The sequence below is a fragment of the Dryobates pubescens genome, chromosome 11, assembly GCF_014839835.1.
Source record: "Dryobates pubescens isolate bDryPub1 chromosome 11, bDryPub1.pri, whole genome shotgun sequence".
NCBI classification, from domain to species: Eukaryota; Metazoa; Chordata; class Aves; order Piciformes; family Picidae; genus Dryobates; species Dryobates pubescens.
In genome coordinates, this window is record NC_071622.1 from 21,572,400 (window position 1) to 21,590,116 (window position 17,717).

Here is a 17,717-nt window from a genome sequence, read left to right on the forward strand (position 1 = left end):
CTTTTGTATAGGCTGAAGCTCTTTTTCACATGAGATAGCCTAATCAAGTCCTTCAGTTTATAATTTTGGTCAACTGAAAATCAAGCTGTTCTTTGTTATGGTCTTGCAATGTTAAATAAACTGGTTAATTCCTCCTGAAGAATACACGTAACTATTATTAAAACAGTACTCACAATATGCAAGTAATCCTTACTGTTCAGTTTAACTTAACACGTGTCTTATCTAATAGGACAGACAGTCTGCAGAAGATGTTTCAGCAGGAAATTCCTTTCCGTTTGGACACTTGTCTTCCTCAAAAAAGCCATATGTTCAGTCCTCGTGTTCCAATGCAAGTACATTTGGGGTTCAAGTGTGCCTTGAGAGGAAAAGTGTACATGCAGCATTTATCAAAAATGTGCCTCTCTATTACCTTGTTGGAGAGCACAGTTTTGCAATGAGCTTCAAGCCAGGTAAATACTACTGTGCACAAAAAAAGAAAGTAACAGATGGGTGGGTAGGGATGTGTATATCCACATATGTATTTGTATACGTACATATATATCTTTTGCATCTTAAGTACAACTAAGAATACCGTTAGACCTCCCAGCCTTACCAGTACTGCCAACAGACTGCTTGTAGCAGGAATCCATTTCTCCCACACTTGTCTGAGCAGCAATTTCCCAGCTCTCCCAGCAATGCCACTCAGCATGGCCAGCATCAAGCAGAGCTGATCTGTGCCTGCAGAGTGTGTCTGATGCATCCTAAATCACTGGATTTGGGATGCAAGCACAGAACAATTGGACATGGGCAACAGATCCAATACAGTGTCCTGTAGTTACCCAGACTCTAAAAGGCAATTATGGATTAACCCTGCCAGGATCTAATCCTTAATGTCTTAATCCATGATCATAAGAAGTAAAAGCACAGCAGGCCACTGAATCTAGGTCTCCTAGGTGTCAAACTAATGGCCTAACCATTGGTCTATTCTTCACAATTTAAGAGTTGAGCCTCCTCCTTTCAGATGCCTAATTCACTATCCCACAGTGTTATCTAGTTAAGCGATTCGGTTCACATCTTAAATCTGCTGATCATTCTGTTTATTTACTTGTTATCATGCTAATAATTTAAAATTTGCTATATCAGTATGTGTTTTGGCTATTGCAGAAATGTTTTAACAAAGTTGCTCAGTATCATATGCAATGAGCTTTTATATTTTTATTTGGGGATGAATGGCTAAATAAATCATAGCAAAAATTGGCTTATTCTATTATTCAGTTGCTAATACTGAAAATAATACTAATTGTGTGATTTCAGTTGACACAGAGGCACCTATTGAAAAAATACAAGTCACATTTCAGGCAGGAGACCGAGCGCCTACAAAAATGGTACGTGTAGTAACATTTGAAGATCCAAAGGCACAAGTATCTTCCAGCAAAGAAGTAATTAGAAGAGTGAAGAAAATCCTTGATGGTCCTGATGACGAGGTACTTCTATGAAAATTGACTTCTGTATTTGTGGCAGACACAACACAAAGCTTAGCTATTTATATTTCTTTTACTAAGTATCTTTATTTGTTTTGACAGTATTTAAAAATTGGACAAGACAGGCTTTTGGGTGCACAAAGCTTTTGGCGTATCTTTGTTTGCATTCATCTCTTTTGCAGGTGAAGGATAGGGAAAAGCAGGTTGGTTTTGTTTTTTCTGAAAAACCTCTTGTTAGACACAAAACAACTGTTGTGTACCCAAAAGGCAGTCTGTTCTTTCAGTTACTGCAACTGTAGCAAAAAGTTGTGATGCCTATCTACACAACTTGCCCTGAGACCACTACAGCTAGAGCCTGCGATTATCAACATTAGTTTTGTGTAGCTGTGGTATCAACAATGTTCATTACCACCACAGGGTTTGGTGTATCACTCTACTTGTGTGTGGGTTTTACACATTATTATGAATGTTGTCTTCTAAAGCAGCAGAGAGATTCATAGCTCTCTGTATCTGATTTTACTTACAACCTTCTGCAGGAACACATTAAAAATAATTTGGGTTTTCCAATTATATCATTGACTAGGGGACAAGAAAATCCGGAAGTTCATCATCAAGTGCCAGCAGCACCAGCAGAAGTAATGAGAGTACAACGAGTAGCCCCTCCAGCAGCAACTCTGACAACACATCATCACAAGGAGGCACCCAGATAAATCTGAAAACAAGGCAGTCCAAAGCCAAAGAAAAGAAATTCTCTCCCTTTGGAGACAGTGGCCGTAGCAGCAGCAGCAGCAAAAGCAGCAGTAGTAGCAGCAGTAGTGACAGTAGTAACAGCAAAAGGAGCAGTAGTGATAGCAGCAGCAGCAAAAGCAGCAGCAGTAGTAGTGATAGCAGCAGCAGCAAAAGCAGCAGCAGTAGTAGCAAAAGCAGCAGTAGTAGTAGCAAAAGCAGTAGTAGCAAAAACAGCAGCAGTAGTAGTAGCAAAAGCAGTAGTAGCAGTAGCAGTAGCAAAAGCCACAGTAGTAGTAGCAGTAGCAAAAGCAGCAGTAGCAGTAGCAAAAGCCACAGCAGTAGTAGTAGTAGCAGTAGCAAAAGCAGCAGTAGCAGTAGCAAAAGCCACAGTAGTAGTAGCAGTAGCAAAAGCAGCAGTAGTAGCAGCAGCAGCAGTAGCAAAAGCAGTAGCAGCAGTAGCAAAAGCAGCAGAAGTAAAAGTAGTAGTAGCAGCGAGGGCAGCAGAAGCAGTCGTGGTATCAGCAAAGGAAGCAGCAGAAGCAGCACAGGTAGCAGTAGCAGCAAAGCATCTGGTATAAAGCGTAAGGTTAAGCAGTCCAAGAACACACCATTTCCAAATGCCAGTGCTGCTGAAGGAAAGAAAAGTATTGGTGAGCAGAAGCATAAAACACAGAGCAGCAGCAGAAGTAGCAGCAGCAGCAGCAGTGAGAGCGTTGGTGCTTCCTATCGCCGAAGCAAGTCTGACAGACAAGCTGAGCTGAAACGTACCAAGCCCCAGCTGAACAGCCACAGTGGTTACGACATTTCTACAGAATGGGTAAAATTTTCTAATGCTTTGACTTCTGTTAGAAGATGAACCTTACTTAGTTGTAGGAAATAACTTTTTTTTGGAATTTTGCAGGAAGATCAACTTCCCAAAGTATACCAGCTCCGCTTCAAGTCTGCTCACATTCATCGGGTAGGTCCCTAATTCAAGTACACTTCCCCATGGTGGCTGCAGCTGATATGGTCAAGCACTTTACTGAAGGGTTTTGTTTGGTTCATTTCTTATGAAGAGCGACTGAAGGAGCTGGGGTTGTTTAGTTTGGAAAAGAGGCTGAGGAGAGCCCTCATTGCTCTCTACAACTGGCTGGTGTTGGTCTTTTCACAGGTGATTAATGATAGAACAAGAGGGAATGGCCTCAAGCTATAACCACATAGGGTTAGATGGGACATTAGGAAAAAAGTTTTCACAGAAAGCGTGGTCAGGCATTGGAATGTGCTGCCCAGGGAGGTGGTTGAGTCACCAACCCTGGATGTGCTTGGATGTGGTGCTTGGGGATATGGTTTAGGGGTGAACTTTGTAGAGTAGTGTTATCAGTTGGACTTGGAGATCCCGAGGGTCTTTTCCAACCTGAATATTTCTGTGATTCTGTGATTTCACCTGAGCTTTACATACTGTCCAATAACAATGTTGTTAGCCAAGATAAGCTACTAAAATACTGTTGATTACACTATACCCTTCTGTTGCTGCAGCACTTGCAATCCTCAAATTTCAGTCAGGATACCTTTGGGCTAGATGCTGTACAATGCAGCCAAAACTAAGTTAATAAGGCCATGGGGAAATTATAAAACAGGGAGATCTTCCAGTAGAAATAACTATGTCCACAGTTTTTAGGCAATCATGACAAAATCATCAGGTATGTGGATTGTATCAGAAACGAGGTTCAGTGTATACTACGGTGCTGAGGCATTCTAAGTATATATTAGAGGGATGATATTATAGTGGGTTTTGTAGGTGTTACTGTAAAGTTATTATGTATCTTCCATGTGAAAGATGAAGATGATTTACAATGATTTTAACTGTAATTTCTTTTCTATTTCTAAAAGAAAGAAGAAAAAAGAAAAGGATGTATTTGACCACTTATTAAGTGTCAGATTTTACTTTCCCTGACACCAGACCTGGGCAGTGTGATGTTGCCATTTGCAGCCACTGTCTATGCAGCCTTCCTTTCAGCAGAGAGGTCCAGGTAGACCTGAAATATATTCCTACGCAACAGATCTCATGTCTGCCTCTGATAGTAAAAATAACACTTTAGATATGTCTGTCTGCTAATCATAGAGGGAGGCTGATAGCTCTGGTTTTGATACTTACACTGTAAAACTAAAGGCTGTATCATACCTTTTTAACCTACTTTGGTTTTATAGCATCCAGATCGCAAGATACCAAGCAGATCATCATCATCTTCCTCTGAGTCAGGAAGCAGCAACAGCAGCAGCAGTGCCAGCAGCAGGAGGAGCAGGCACCTCAGCAGCAGCAGTAGCAGCAGCAGCAGCAGCAGCAGCAGCAGCAGCAGCAGCAGCAGCAGTAGTAGCAGCAGCCACCACCATAAAGGAAATGCTGGCCACAGCTCAGAGAGCCATGTGAGCAGAGGAGTCAGTATCCTCCACAACCACGATTCCAGCCTGACACGCGAGGTACTATCTGTGTGGAACAAATGAGCAGCTGGACTTTGCTGGCTGCAGAACAGGAGTTGTGGATGTGGAAGCATTCTAACCAGCTGAGAGACTTAGGGTCAGGAAGTACTCTGCAAGTCAAGTTTGTACATTGAAAGTCAAAGTCCACTGAGATACTTTTCCCCTCATGAATTTTTTTTTTCCCCAAATTCTCTTGGCTTTGGCATTTTGTTTGCTGGTTGCTTAGGTATATTTTCCTTCATTTCTAAAAGTGCTTGCAGCATGTGAAAGCCTGCATTTGGAAATTATGAAAAATTGAAGGGAATGATGGTGTAATTTAAAGGGAAAAGAATTTTACTATGTGCCTAAAGATAGGTTAGAAGAACCCACATCAAAACAATCATATCTTTGAAAATTCTTGGTGGCAATTAAATAATCCAGATTCCAGTCAAATTTGTCCTTAAACTCTGGGGATATAGAAATACATTCAGCAAACTAAACAGGTGAAGGGCAAGGGCTGCTTCGTGCAATCAGCGCACATAAACTGGACTGTAGGCTCCCCAGTGAATATACAGAAATACTTAAGCACAGATGGTTGGGGATTGTTTTTCAGCGCAACTTCCTGGGAGACGTAATTCCACCTGGCATTACGATTGTGGCACAGGCAGTAAGGAGTGACAACAGAAATCAAGGTTATCAGGCTACAGCATATGTTCGTTCTGATGCTGCCAAAGTTGATGTGCAACTAGTTGTGGTTCAGCTGGCTGAAACCAATTGGAAAGCGTGCGCTGATGCTGTAATACTGCCTCTGAAAGTAAAGGTAAGCTCACAGGCAGCTTTGCCCAGAGAGACATCCAGAAGCCCAGAGTTTATTAAATAAGTGCAGAGCACCTGCTGATTAGAACTCAATGATAAAAACATGCACATTTGGAAACATTTCACAAAGTTTGTAAAATTCCAGCAAATGTTCCTATCTTTTACCATTCTTTTGAATTAAAAAAAAAAAACAAAAACAACAACAACAAAAAACCCAACATATCCACTTCAAAATCTGAGAAGATACTGATTTTCATGATACATCCAAATATGATCAGTAGAAGGATAAAAAATGTTTGAAAATTTGACTGCTTCATTACAGCCTATTTATTATTTGTTCTACTATGAGTTTGCTTGTCTGGGAATCTGGCTGTTTTTCTCTAGATAATTCATTCCCGAAGACTCGTAAGTTAGATGCATTTTAAATATTGTATTTCTTAAGATTATATGAAAAGATGGAAAATGTGAAGTTGGGTAATGTGTTTTGCATCTCCCTGTGCTGTGCTTCCCATGTTCTTTTTGATGGAAGTGATATTTGCATAACAATTTACAAACCTCTGCTTTTTGCAGCTGTGATTAACAAATTCAGTATGATATTTCAGTATGGAAAAAAGTGGGGCGAGGGTCAAATCAAGAGCTATTGGAGAAGGCTAATAGAAATTATAGTGTAGTCATCTTACAGAAGACAATGCATATTGATTATGAAGTTAGCAAGTCTAAGAAAATCTCAGAAAATCTTGACAAACCTGATATTTCAGGGGCTGCTTTGAGATGGGAACATGTCCATATAGTTCTGCACAGCCTAACAAACTTTTTTTGTACTGTGCCTCAGATTTTTTCAGATGCAGGCAACAAAAATCTCTATAGTAGTATTTAGGGCAAAAGGAAGACTTGGGAACATTAAGGATCAGTGTGCAGTTTCTTGAAAGAAGAAAAATTTGAATTTTGAAATGGTCAGGGGTGGTTCTGTGATTCATTTCTGAAATCTGTCTGACTGTTTCCCTGTTTATAAAGGCCAGACTGAGATGGGGCAAAGAATGCCAGGACTACAAGATAGAAGCCGTGGCTACCACAGGCCAACTGGCGAAGAAGCCAGCTGTGCAGCTTAAGGTGCAGTGGGGAAATCTTCCATGCTGGATAAAAAAGAAAAGCACAGTGTATGTAGTTCACTCTTTCTGCATTTCTTATGCTATTTGGCTTTCTAAAAACACTGAAAAGGTTGGGTAACATTTTTCAGCCCAAACACATGTTGCTTTCTTTGTTTTGGTTTGGTTTTTTTTTTTTTTCCAATGGAAAACACAAGTTCAGTGGCACAAAACTGTTTTGTGAATGTGATCTCTTTTCCCTACATGTTTCCTATTAAAAATATTCCCCAAATATTTATGAACTTGACACATTTAATTTCATTTTCCATATTAAATGATTTTATATTTCAAAATGCTTTTTTGATTGTTTGTTTTAAAACATTCTTCTATTCAGTCTCAGAAAACATTCAGTTAAAATGAGCAAAATAAAACCAATGTGTTTCCTCTGGATAAAATCAACCATTGAAAATGATCCACAGTATTATTTCCTTGGCTTTCCAATTCTTTCATTGTTTCCCTGAATTTTAAGAACTGCCGGTAGTCCTTATCCTCCCATTGCTGCATTTACTTATGTACCTGAGCTTGTCGCATCTTGTTTATCTCCAGATTCATGCAGTACATTCCTGGTGCAGCTCTCATGTTGGGCTTCTCAGAAGCACAACAAAGAAATCCATCTCGTGAAATTATAGTAAGGGCAGCTGCAACATCTCCACGAACAATTGATGCAGTAATTAAAGCTCCTGGGGTAGGTGTCAATTTTTATTTTCTTTTTCCTTACCTTGAATGGATTTTCAACTAATAATATTTTGTTATTTAATGTATAGGAAAAAAAGCCAAACATTCCCTTTTAGAGCCACTCCTATATACCTGACTACACGAGTCCTGAGACACATACATGAGTACTCTTGATTTTGTGCTGCTTTGATGCAATGTAGCAATAACCTGAAAGTCAGATTCCGTAGTCAGCTACTTTATTTTCATGCTGAGAGCAGCAGCTAGACTCAAATTGTCTCAAGTATGACTGCTCTGCACTCACACTTTTATTCATTTTACCCAATGTGACTAGTTCTGTGGGATGCATAGGGATCTCAGAACATATAATGGAGGCCTTGAGTACACCCTACACTCTGTTGCAACCATGTACAACATCTGCCTGTGCTGGCACTCAAGTCCCATCTCTGCAGTAACCATGTTTGATGAGACAGGTCTGAGCAAGTTATGACAGCCACAAATACAACTCTGCCTTAACCAAACTGGAACAGTTTGTTACACTTTCAGAGTAGCTTGCACAGGCTGGATCTGCAGAATCTCTCTGATTAATTGGTCCTTGTCTACCAAATTGCTATACACCACTTTGAAAAATTCCCTCTATGGATCTCTGGCAAATAAATAACAGCTAGGTATTCAAACACAGAGAAATTAATGTGTCTTTAACCTTTCATGGTTCTTCAGTATTGCAGGATCTTTAATATATGATAATAAAGAAGTATGCACACTAGACATTAATTTGATTCTCTCACTGAATATAATTTATAGCTACAGTGAGGGATCTTACTACAATGCTCATCATGTGAGTTTTCAGCCTGTTACTCACTCTAACAGACAGAACCATTAACTTACTCAGTTGCTTAACTTGTTGCCATATTTTTAAGGAAATCACATCTTTATCACTTAGATTCATGAGACCCCACCTGGAGTATTGCATTCAGCTCTGGACCCCACTTGCTCAAGTGGGTCTAGAAGAGGGCCAATAAAGATGACTGGCAATTGGAGCACCTTCCCTGTGAGGACAGGCTGAGAGTCTAGGGGTTGTTCATCCTGGAAAAAAGGCTCTGGGAAGATCCTATAGCAGTTTTCCAGTACCTAAAGGGGCCCTACAGAAAACTTGGGGAGGGGCTGTAGTGATAGAATGAGGGCTAATGCTTTTAAACGATGATGGTATATTTAGATTAGGTACTTTAGATTCTTTACTGTGAAAGTGGTGAGATGCTGGAACAGGTTGCCAAGAGAAGCTGTGGGTGTCCCTTCCCTGGAAATGTTCAAGGCCTGGTTGGACGAGGCTTTGAGCAACTTTATCTAGTGGAAGGTGTCCCTGCCCATGGCAGGGTATTTGGAACAAGATGATCTTTAAAGTCACTTCCAACTCAAACCATTCTATAATTCTATGAGTCATCCATGTTGGTTACTTTCCAATGTCCTTAACAATTTCTCAGAGAGTCAAGAAGTGTGACTAGAAGAAAAGGCAGTGATTCCTCACAGAAACTTAGGTGTGTCCTGGAGAAACTATCACAAGTGCATTGCATAAATGCATATTGCATTTTTTTTTTTCAAGATAAGAGTCTCTTTTTTTGTTTTGTTTGCAGTCATATCTTGAGCAATATGTTTCAGTTAATCTTAATGCATTTTCATTTTTGCTTTTTCAGGTAACACTTTACTGTCAGGCTCTCCGAATGCCAATCACTCTGCCTTTAGGGCAATCTCCAGCTTATGAGACTCAAGATATCACTGCCTGGAATTTATTCCCAGAAATAGCTTCACAAATAGCACAAGAAGATCAATGTAAGTATTAGTTATATGCCTGTCCCATGAACAAGCAGTGTTTACGGATGCGTACTCTGCCATGTCTGGGCCTTGTCTTTCCTTGTAATGATCTTCTAGGGAAGCACAGCATCTCTAACCCTGTTTTCTGAAAAGCTTGTTCCTTCACTTAGAAGCATGTTTATTGGCAGGTGGTTGAAGAGACTCCAAATTGATGTAAATATTCAGAGCTCAGGAATCACATCTGTCTGCAAGAACCAGAGGCTGTCTTTTCCCCTTCTAAGAAGGTGCCATCTCTGCACTGAGAGGCATCAGATGACAAGATAGATCATGTGCTTCCTGCCATGTTTATTTTCTTCAGAAAGGAGTACTGTGAGTCTTAGGTAGCTAGCACTTCTGTGGGAAATGTGAACTACTTTTTATCATGGTTAGTTACCATTTTTAGTTTCTCAAGAGACTGGTACCTTGTAGACCCTGTTAGCTTGAGTTTTGTGTTTAGCCAGTAATCAAAATCAATACTAGTATAGTCTATGTATGTCAGTTATTCCTCACTGTATGTTAGTTATTCTGCACTGCTATCCTGCACTCACAGACTCTAGGCAGCATCGAAAGCTTCTGCCAAGGAGATGATGAAGACTCTTTCATGTTTGCTCTGCAGTTCAGTCTCATAGAGGTGGCTTTCAATACTTTGCAGAAACACATATGTCATTGGCACATCTGCCATTTCTTTTCTGGTTTTGTTTTGCAGCTACATGTGAAGTCACAGAGAGAGATTTCAAAACATTTGACCATGTGAGCCATACATATTCTTTCAATAAAAGCTGCAGCCTAATAGTGGCCCAAGATTGTACTGAACACCCCAAATTCATCATTACTACAAGAAAGGTTGATCCTCAGTCTTTCTCAAGAAAGGTTGACATAAATACAACCTCAGTGTAAGTGTGGTTTATCCTGAAGTCTCAGGTATTAGCTATAATGTTTCAGGAAGTTAGTCTGAGGATGGGAGATGTCTGGATTCTAGGTGAAACTGGTTTGCAATCAGATATTTGGGGAAAGATGGGATTTTCAGAAGGAATCCTCATCTGAGACTGTTTGGTTTATTTCCACATGTCTTCATTTTCAAAGCTACCATTATATGATAATGCACTCATTAAGTCCCCACACTGTCTTTGCTTTAAAGGCTGAATCTCAAAACCCAAAGTGCCAATGAATTTTGCACTTTGGGAAGAAAACAGCTCATTTATTCATTCAAAATTCAGATATTCAAATTGATTCACTGCTAGCTTTGGTCACAAATATCTATCCTTTTCAATTTTTTTTCACATTTATTCATTTGGGGTTTTGGGGGTGGTTTTTTTTTCTCTTTCTGAAGGAACATCACAATCTGTCCTGCTGCAAATTCTTCTCTCCTTGTGACATGCAATGAAGAAGCAGTTATATCACACACCAAAGCTTCTGAGTATGAAAAAGGTAAGCTGCAATACCCACATTTCCAGGACTGGCCTGGAAACTACATAACTTCAAGTTGTTTATATAAATGCCACAGAAAAATCCCAATGTAATGAAAACACAAGTGTAATGAAAGAAAAGCTATAGACTTTATTTTCTGAAGATTTCTATTGACTGACATTCCCATTTCCTTCAGTATGTATGCACTTCTGGTCATCAGCATAGCTGTCAGGTAAATAAAGCCCTTTCTATACATATGGTGTGTTCAAGTTGGTGATTGTTTAGAGAAAAAGTTCTTGTAGTCACAGTTAGATGCTTTTGTTCAGATATTTAGCTGGAGCACCAGCAATGTCATTATAATCATGTTGACTTTGCAGGATTGATACAGAAGTATCCAGTTGCAACTATAGCAAACAGTAGTAGAGTATTTTTGCAAATAGATTTCTTCAACTTTTTGCTTTCTCTCTCCACCAAAAAAAATAAAAATCCAGCTGCAGCAAACTTACCATTGTGAAGGAAAATGCATTACGGTGCATTTTGTGCTACTCAGTTTCTCTATAATTTGGAATTAAGCAGATCATCTTATGATTCACTGTCTTTTTACAGACAATGTTAGAATTTATAAAAATGGAAGAAAAGTTATCGTGGAAGCTCCAACACATGGACTGAAGAATGTGATTTTTGACGGTGTGATCCTTAAGGTATTTGGCTTTGAACGTTACTGCTTTCTTTCTGTTTAGTACCTTGGCAATGTAACAGACCCACACTTCAGTATTTGCTACAAAGATGTGCTGTTTCATAGGTTACCGTCGCTTCATGGATGAGAGGAAAGACCTGTGGAGTTTGTGGAAATAATGACAGAGAAAAGCACAATGAACTCCAAATGCCAAATCATAAGCTGGCACACAGCAGTTCTGCTTTTGTTCATTCATGGGTGTTGCTAGAAGAAACCTGCTCTGGTGGTGAGTACATCTCAAAATACTTTATGCTTGTGAAGAATATGATTTTACTTTTTCTCTTCCAACAGCTAGATTTTTATTTTTTTTAAGCAGCAGATATCTTTTACCTAGAAAAATAATTCAACATATATTAACCATAACAGTCATTAACCACTGACTGTTAAAAACAATGTCTGTGAATACAGAGAATATATACCACAGCAAAAGCATTTGTATCATGTGCTGCTCAATGTTAAATAAATTATTCTACTATAATTTCTTCCACTGAGTAGCTTTTTTTTCTTGGAGAAGCAAAGTCAGGCCTAATCTTGCTTGAGCTGAAATAAGTGTGATTTTCACCACTGAATCAAAGCAGTTTCAGCTGTTGTCTGCAGACTGAATTTAATCAAAGTTGCAGTCTCTGAATGCAGTGTCAGATCTCAAGTTTATGTAAATTTTCAGAGTGAAAAAAACTTTCACTTTTGTTCTACACCATCTGAGGGTGTAATCTGAGGCAAATATGAAAAGAGATTCTTCACATGTAGCTAGAAATACAATGACAGTCTCCCATAACATCAATACTGTTTTGTTCTGCAGGTCTCCATTTACCTTGGACCTGAGATAACTTTATTGAAGTTAATGGTTGTTTTCTCCTTGACTTCTCTGGCAGCAGGATTGTACTTATCTGTGTGTCAGGAAACAAAATCATAGCTAGGATTCTGTTAAGTTACATTATACCTTTCTAGTGAAATAATTGCAGCATTATAAAAATCATCCAATACAAAAATTATCCTTGATGTTATTACATAAATGCTGCCTTTTTTTTTTTTATCTATTCACTACAGATGACATTTTTCCTAATGCAATGAAGTAGCCATTGTGCTTGTAGTATCTGTTCTTGATAGCTTTCAGACATGAGAGGTAATTTTCTTTGTATTATGTAGTTATAAAAACCTGGATATACATTATTCCATTTGGGTTATATTGTGCAATTAGATTTGAAAAATAGCTTCTCTTTCAGACTCTTTCCTCTGTCCCCCAACTTATTATCATCCTATCTCGGTAACCTTGCTACTGTGAAAATGATTTGTCAGGCAAGCTGAAGAGAAAGTATGGACCTTTATTATTGCAACAATCAACTGGAATTTATTTCTACAATTTTAACTGTGTTTTCTTTTCCTCTTAGGGTGCAAGCTGCAACGCAGTTATGTGAAGCTGAATCAAAATCCTACTATTGATGGAGAGGAATCTACGTGCTACTCTGTTGACCCAGTACTGAAATGCAGGAAAGACTGTACTCCAATCGAAAAAACTTCAGTTAAGGTTGGCTTCCACTGTTTCCCAAAAGGTAGGATATTTTTCTCTCTCTCTGTCATGTACTGTAGGAGCTGTGTCAGAGCACTCAAAAGAACAAAACACAGCACAGCCTAACACAGACCTGTATTGCTCCAGCTTCTCTCTGAGATGCTGGGTTTAATCCCATTAGTATTTCCTACAACCACTGACAGCACTGGCCAGCTAAAAGGTAGGTTAGATGATGGCAGGTAGCATCATCTGAGGAAAACATCTGAGGTGGCAAAAGGGGCAGCAGTAACCAGTATTTTTTTATGGGTTTGTTGTTGGTTTGGGTTTGGTTTTTTTCCATTTTTTTCAGTATCTCCACAAAGTTGAGATAAGCAACACTGAGTCCTTTTATGCACATTACAGCCTGCAATTTTGTGCAGACCAGGGCAAGCAAGGCAATTGAAAGTCAGTCAAATAGCGTGACATGACTGCTATGATTAGGCTGCTGTGCTATGCCACTGTGCAATACATCAGCACAAAAATAAAAATCCATTGCTGAAATGTTCTCTAGATTGTTGGGGGGGGGGGGGGGGAAAGGCTTGTTTTTGAAGGTATTTTATACACCTACACTTGTGCCCCAGAATTTTAAAAACATCAGGCCTTTTTCTCCTTGCACTTATACCAATTTGTCAAGGGTGCAATAGATTGTCTAACACAGGTTCACACTGAAGTTAACGTAAGCGTGAGAGGATAATCTAGCCTGGAATCTACAGATATAATCTTTTAATGAATGACACAGTATTTATATACCTTAAAGTGAAACTTGCCATTAGGAAGTATCTACTGAAGTGCTCTGTTTTCTGTGTTGACCATTGTTGGCCAAATTCATTATTGGCTGGAATAACCCAGCATAGTTTTGCTAAAGCCAATGAACCCCTGAGTGCAGTAACAGTGGAGAGGAACAGGGTATCACAGTATACTAGAGGTTGGAAAGGACCTCAAGAGATCATTGGGTCCAAACCCCCTGCCAAAGCAGGATCACTTAGGGTAGTCCGCACAGGAATGCATCCAGGTAGGTTTTGAAAGTCTCCAGAGAAGGAGACTCCACAACCTCCCTGGGCAGCCTGTTGCAGTATTCTGTCATCCTCACTGTAAAGAAGCTTCTCCTCATGTTGAAATGTTCTGTGTTCAAGCTTCAACCTGTTGTTTCTTGTCTCATTACTGTGCATCACCAAAAAGAACTTGTCCCCATCCACTTGACACCCACCTCTCAGATATTTATACACACTGATGAGATCCCCATCAGTCTTCTCAAGACTAAACAGCCCCAGGGATCTCAGTCTCTCTTCACAGGGGAGATGCTCAAGTCACCTAATCATCTTTGTGGCTCTCCATTGGATTCTCTACAGCAGTTCTCTGTCTTTCCTGAACTGGGGAGCCCAAAACTGGATGCAGTATTCCAGGTGTGGTCTCACCAGGGCAGAGTAGAGGGGCAGAAGAGCTTCTCTAGACCTGCTGGGCACACTTTTCTTGATGCACCCCAGAATACCATTGGCTCTCTTATTTTATGGCTGATACACATCTGTGTAGAACTTCATGCTTTGCCCATGTTACTAATATCTGCAATGTGCTGATCAGCCCATAAAGCAATGAGTACCTTTCTATAATAGTGAACCATCTACAACCACCTATTCAACAAGCAGTACAGAGAGAGTGCTAATAGTTTTCTGGCAGTTCCCTGAGATGTGAATAGATGCATCCTTTTATGAAAAGAAAAAAACTACACTCAAAAAAAAAAAATCAAAATCTTGTCACATCCATGTTTCACAGATTTCTTTTGTGTGTCCAAGTCTGTATCACTGAAATGTCATCACCCTAGGCCACTCACTGCCTCAGTATATTAGGCTATAATAAAGCTGTCTCACTCTCTCACAAAAATGTGTGAGAAAAGATGAAAATCAGAAAAGGAAAAAAAAAAAAAAAAAAAGGATATGTTAGTTGTCACAGCCAGTGCTGCCTTTACAGCAGCTGTAGACTTCTCTGGTTCATTTACTGAACCAGAGGCTGGGAAGACTGCTAGCAGCATTCCTAATCAAAGGCTTTTTGTATTTATTTATCCTGAGGAAGAGGAGGTGGGGTGGGGAAAGAAGGGGGAAGATGAAGGAGAAAGCTACCATTTTGGGTTCTTTTTTCACAACTGATTGCTTTTTTTCAGGTAAAGAATCAGTAGGAATTTAAGGCCAGCCCTTAAAAACTGGGTTTTTTCTTTCTTTGTTTAATCACGTGGAGAAGCAGCAATGATCAGACCCACAGTGTGGCCAGTAGTAATAGACATAACCAGAGTTAATTTATATAAAAAGCAGAATTAATATTTCATAGCATTTCTCATTTCAGAGCTTGTAAACATTCCATTTATTTTTTAAAAAGCATCTGCAGCTCTTTTCTGTGAAATATTTATTTTCCAGTTTAGTATGTGCTTCAGGCTGGTTAGTAATTTAGCCAAATAGCGTTAGAATTTCAGGAGATAAGTAACTGATACAACCTGAACCCATGTAGTGGTCTCCAGGTTTCCCTGTGATGGGAGACGGCATGTTCTAAATATATTGTCCAGCTAAGAGCTAAAACAAGTGGAGGCAAAATTATGAAAGCTTTACCATTCTCATTATAAAAACTTAATCTAAATGGATGTTCTAATATTCTTCCAGATGCAATGATAAAACTTCAACTAGCTAAGAATATTTATTGGAAGGATGAATATCATTATTCCAGTTAGATTATTTCAGCATTAAGGGATACGGCTTATTCAAGCTGCTGTTGATAAAGCAGTGTGGTAAGGTTAATACTGTAACTGACAATGCTCTGCCAGATTTCACAATATATGGGAAACTTTAATTAGAAGTTTATGAACCTCTGAAAATTCTCCAAAGGACTTATCCTTCAGAATGAACTTTGACAAATCGTTGGTGGAAATATGCAGTGATATGCAGCAGTAACATAAAAAGGGATTTCTGATGTGTATTAGTACATGGTGGTCTTATATTGATGGTGGCTACCTCCAGCACTTCTACAACCTCCTGCCTGTTGTCTTTGTGCTTCATGAAATGTTATTCACTTGGGGGTTAGGGAAGTATTATAGTAATTATATCATGGATGAAAATTCTGTTCCAAGTCAGTGAGTCAGTTAGATGTCAGTTGTGGGGGCAGGATTTCATTCTTTACGTGATGAGGGAGTTGGCAGCCATCAAAACAGTATTTCCTTGAAATGTGTTAATTTTCTTGATGTTAGTTAACAATGCCTTCTCTCTTCTGACAGATACTGCTGTAAGCCTGCTGGAGTGGCAAAGAAGCAGCGATAAGAAATCAGCGTCTGAGGATGTTGTGGAGTCTGTGGATGCTGACATCGATTGTACCTGCACTGGCAACTGTAGTTAAGCTAAATGCCTTAGTGTTCTGCTATAGACATACTACACAAATAATTGAATAGCTGGACAGATAAGAAAGGAATGTCATAGCCCTAGTAAAATATTAAGAAATGTGCTAGAAGAAAATAAGCCTACTGCATTGCATCCAAAGTCAAATGCATTATGTACAGTCTGAACTGCTTAATAAATGTGTTGTTCATTAAATAAGTATTCATGTGGCCTCTCTCTTTATTTTTCCCTATCAACAAAACAATCAGGCCAACTATAATATTATCCAGAAATTCTGCTTCCTTTCGTCTGAAATATAATTACAGCAGTCCTCTCTTAAAATTACATTCACTAGGTGATGAAAGGAAAACATGATTATGGCTACTGCTAACATTCCATTGTGCAAAGAATTTAATATTTAGCATACTAAAGACACAGTAAGCATTTGTTTTCTTTTATGTTTTCTGGTAAAGAGCAAAGTCTGTTCTTGGAACCGTTCTGCAAAAAAATACGTTTTACTCCCAGCAAGACCATTAGCCTTAGTATATTCTACAAAGGAATGAATTGGACTGCTAGACTCCCACTGTAGCTTTCCAGAGAGCTATAGTGTGTGACACAGTCCTCATTTTCATTTCAATTTCAATGGATGTGCTGTTGCTTCATGAGCTAAAAGTGTGAATAGGAACTTTTCTTTTTTTTTTTTTTTTTTTGGTTCACCATCTCCTATTGTATACCTATGAAAATGATGCCTTCAAAAACTTCAGGGAACAATAATACATAAGGTATAATTCCAAATACTCTAAAATATATATATATATAATGTATAGAAAAATATGTCAGATCTGTAGCATCATAAAGCTAAGATAAAGGACAAGCAGGACAGTTAGATTCTGTTTAAACAGTGAAGTGTCAATCTGTTAGCTTTCACTAGAACTGTGCAGAAAGGCAATTCTATCCCACCCCAGGGGACCAGGAATAGGTGGCACCTTCAAACCTCCAGCAACAGCACAATATCTCTTCACCTTGTACCTGAATCAGCTGTGCAGTGAGCCATGATATGTTTTCCATAACAGGCAATAGCAGCCAACCTGCTCTTCCAAGAGAAGCCTAAGCATAGGCAAGGTACTGCTGAACCCAAATCGTGTCAGGAAACCTTCATTAAAGAAAACACTTCTCTTTCTAATCAAAAGCTGAGCCATCAGAAAGATGACTGAAGACTAAATAGATGAAAAATTACAGAATATAATTTCTCTGCACTTTTCTTGCAAGAGCAGAAACACAAGTAATGTATTGTACTCCTCTCTCACTCTAGTTGCAGCTTGCTACCAACTTAAAATTAGAAAACATCCGATTTTTCTCAGTGTGCTTGCACTTAATTATTTCCAGAAGCCAGCCATTATGAGATTGTGTTTGATACATACCCTATGGCAAGCATGTTTACTTCTGTCCCTAAGCCTCTCTTCTGAGGATAACCCACAGAGACAAAAAGGAGGTTGCCTTCCTCTTTCCCTTCACACAGCCTTAATTTAGTCTATATGTTGTATATGAGAAGCTTCATGTATACTGTGTCTA

The 17,717-nt window shown here is 39.1% G+C and overlaps 1 protein-coding gene across 1 annotated transcript in view; it reads left to right on the plus strand.

Annotated features, from left to right (window-relative positions):
* The window catches only part of LOC104304606 (vitellogenin-1), a 42,992-nt gene extending 26,667 nt beyond the window's left edge, over nt 1-16,325 (plus strand). The window contains exons 21-35 of the mRNA XM_054164957.1: nt 230-449; nt 1,294-1,463; nt 2,044-2,461; nt 2,738-3,006; nt 3,091-3,147; nt 5,239-5,445; nt 6,456-6,598; nt 7,133-7,271; nt 8,950-9,085; nt 9,813-9,999; nt 10,437-10,534; nt 11,120-11,214; nt 11,316-11,475; nt 12,638-12,799; nt 16,049-16,325. Coding sequence (XP_054020932.1) covers nt 230-449; nt 1,294-1,463; nt 2,044-2,461; nt 2,738-3,006; nt 3,091-3,147; nt 5,239-5,445; nt 6,456-6,598; nt 7,133-7,271; nt 8,950-9,085; nt 9,813-9,999; nt 10,437-10,534; nt 11,120-11,214; nt 11,316-11,475; nt 12,638-12,799; nt 16,049-16,167 — 2,580 coding nt within the window. The 3' untranslated portion in view covers nt 16,168-16,325. The remainder of the gene's footprint in view (nt 1-229; nt 450-1,293; nt 1,464-2,043; nt 2,462-2,737; nt 3,007-3,090; nt 3,148-5,238; nt 5,446-6,455; nt 6,599-7,132; nt 7,272-8,949; nt 9,086-9,812; nt 10,000-10,436; nt 10,535-11,119; nt 11,215-11,315; nt 11,476-12,637; nt 12,800-16,048) is intronic.
* Nucleotides 16,326-17,717: the final 1,392 nt, after the last annotated feature.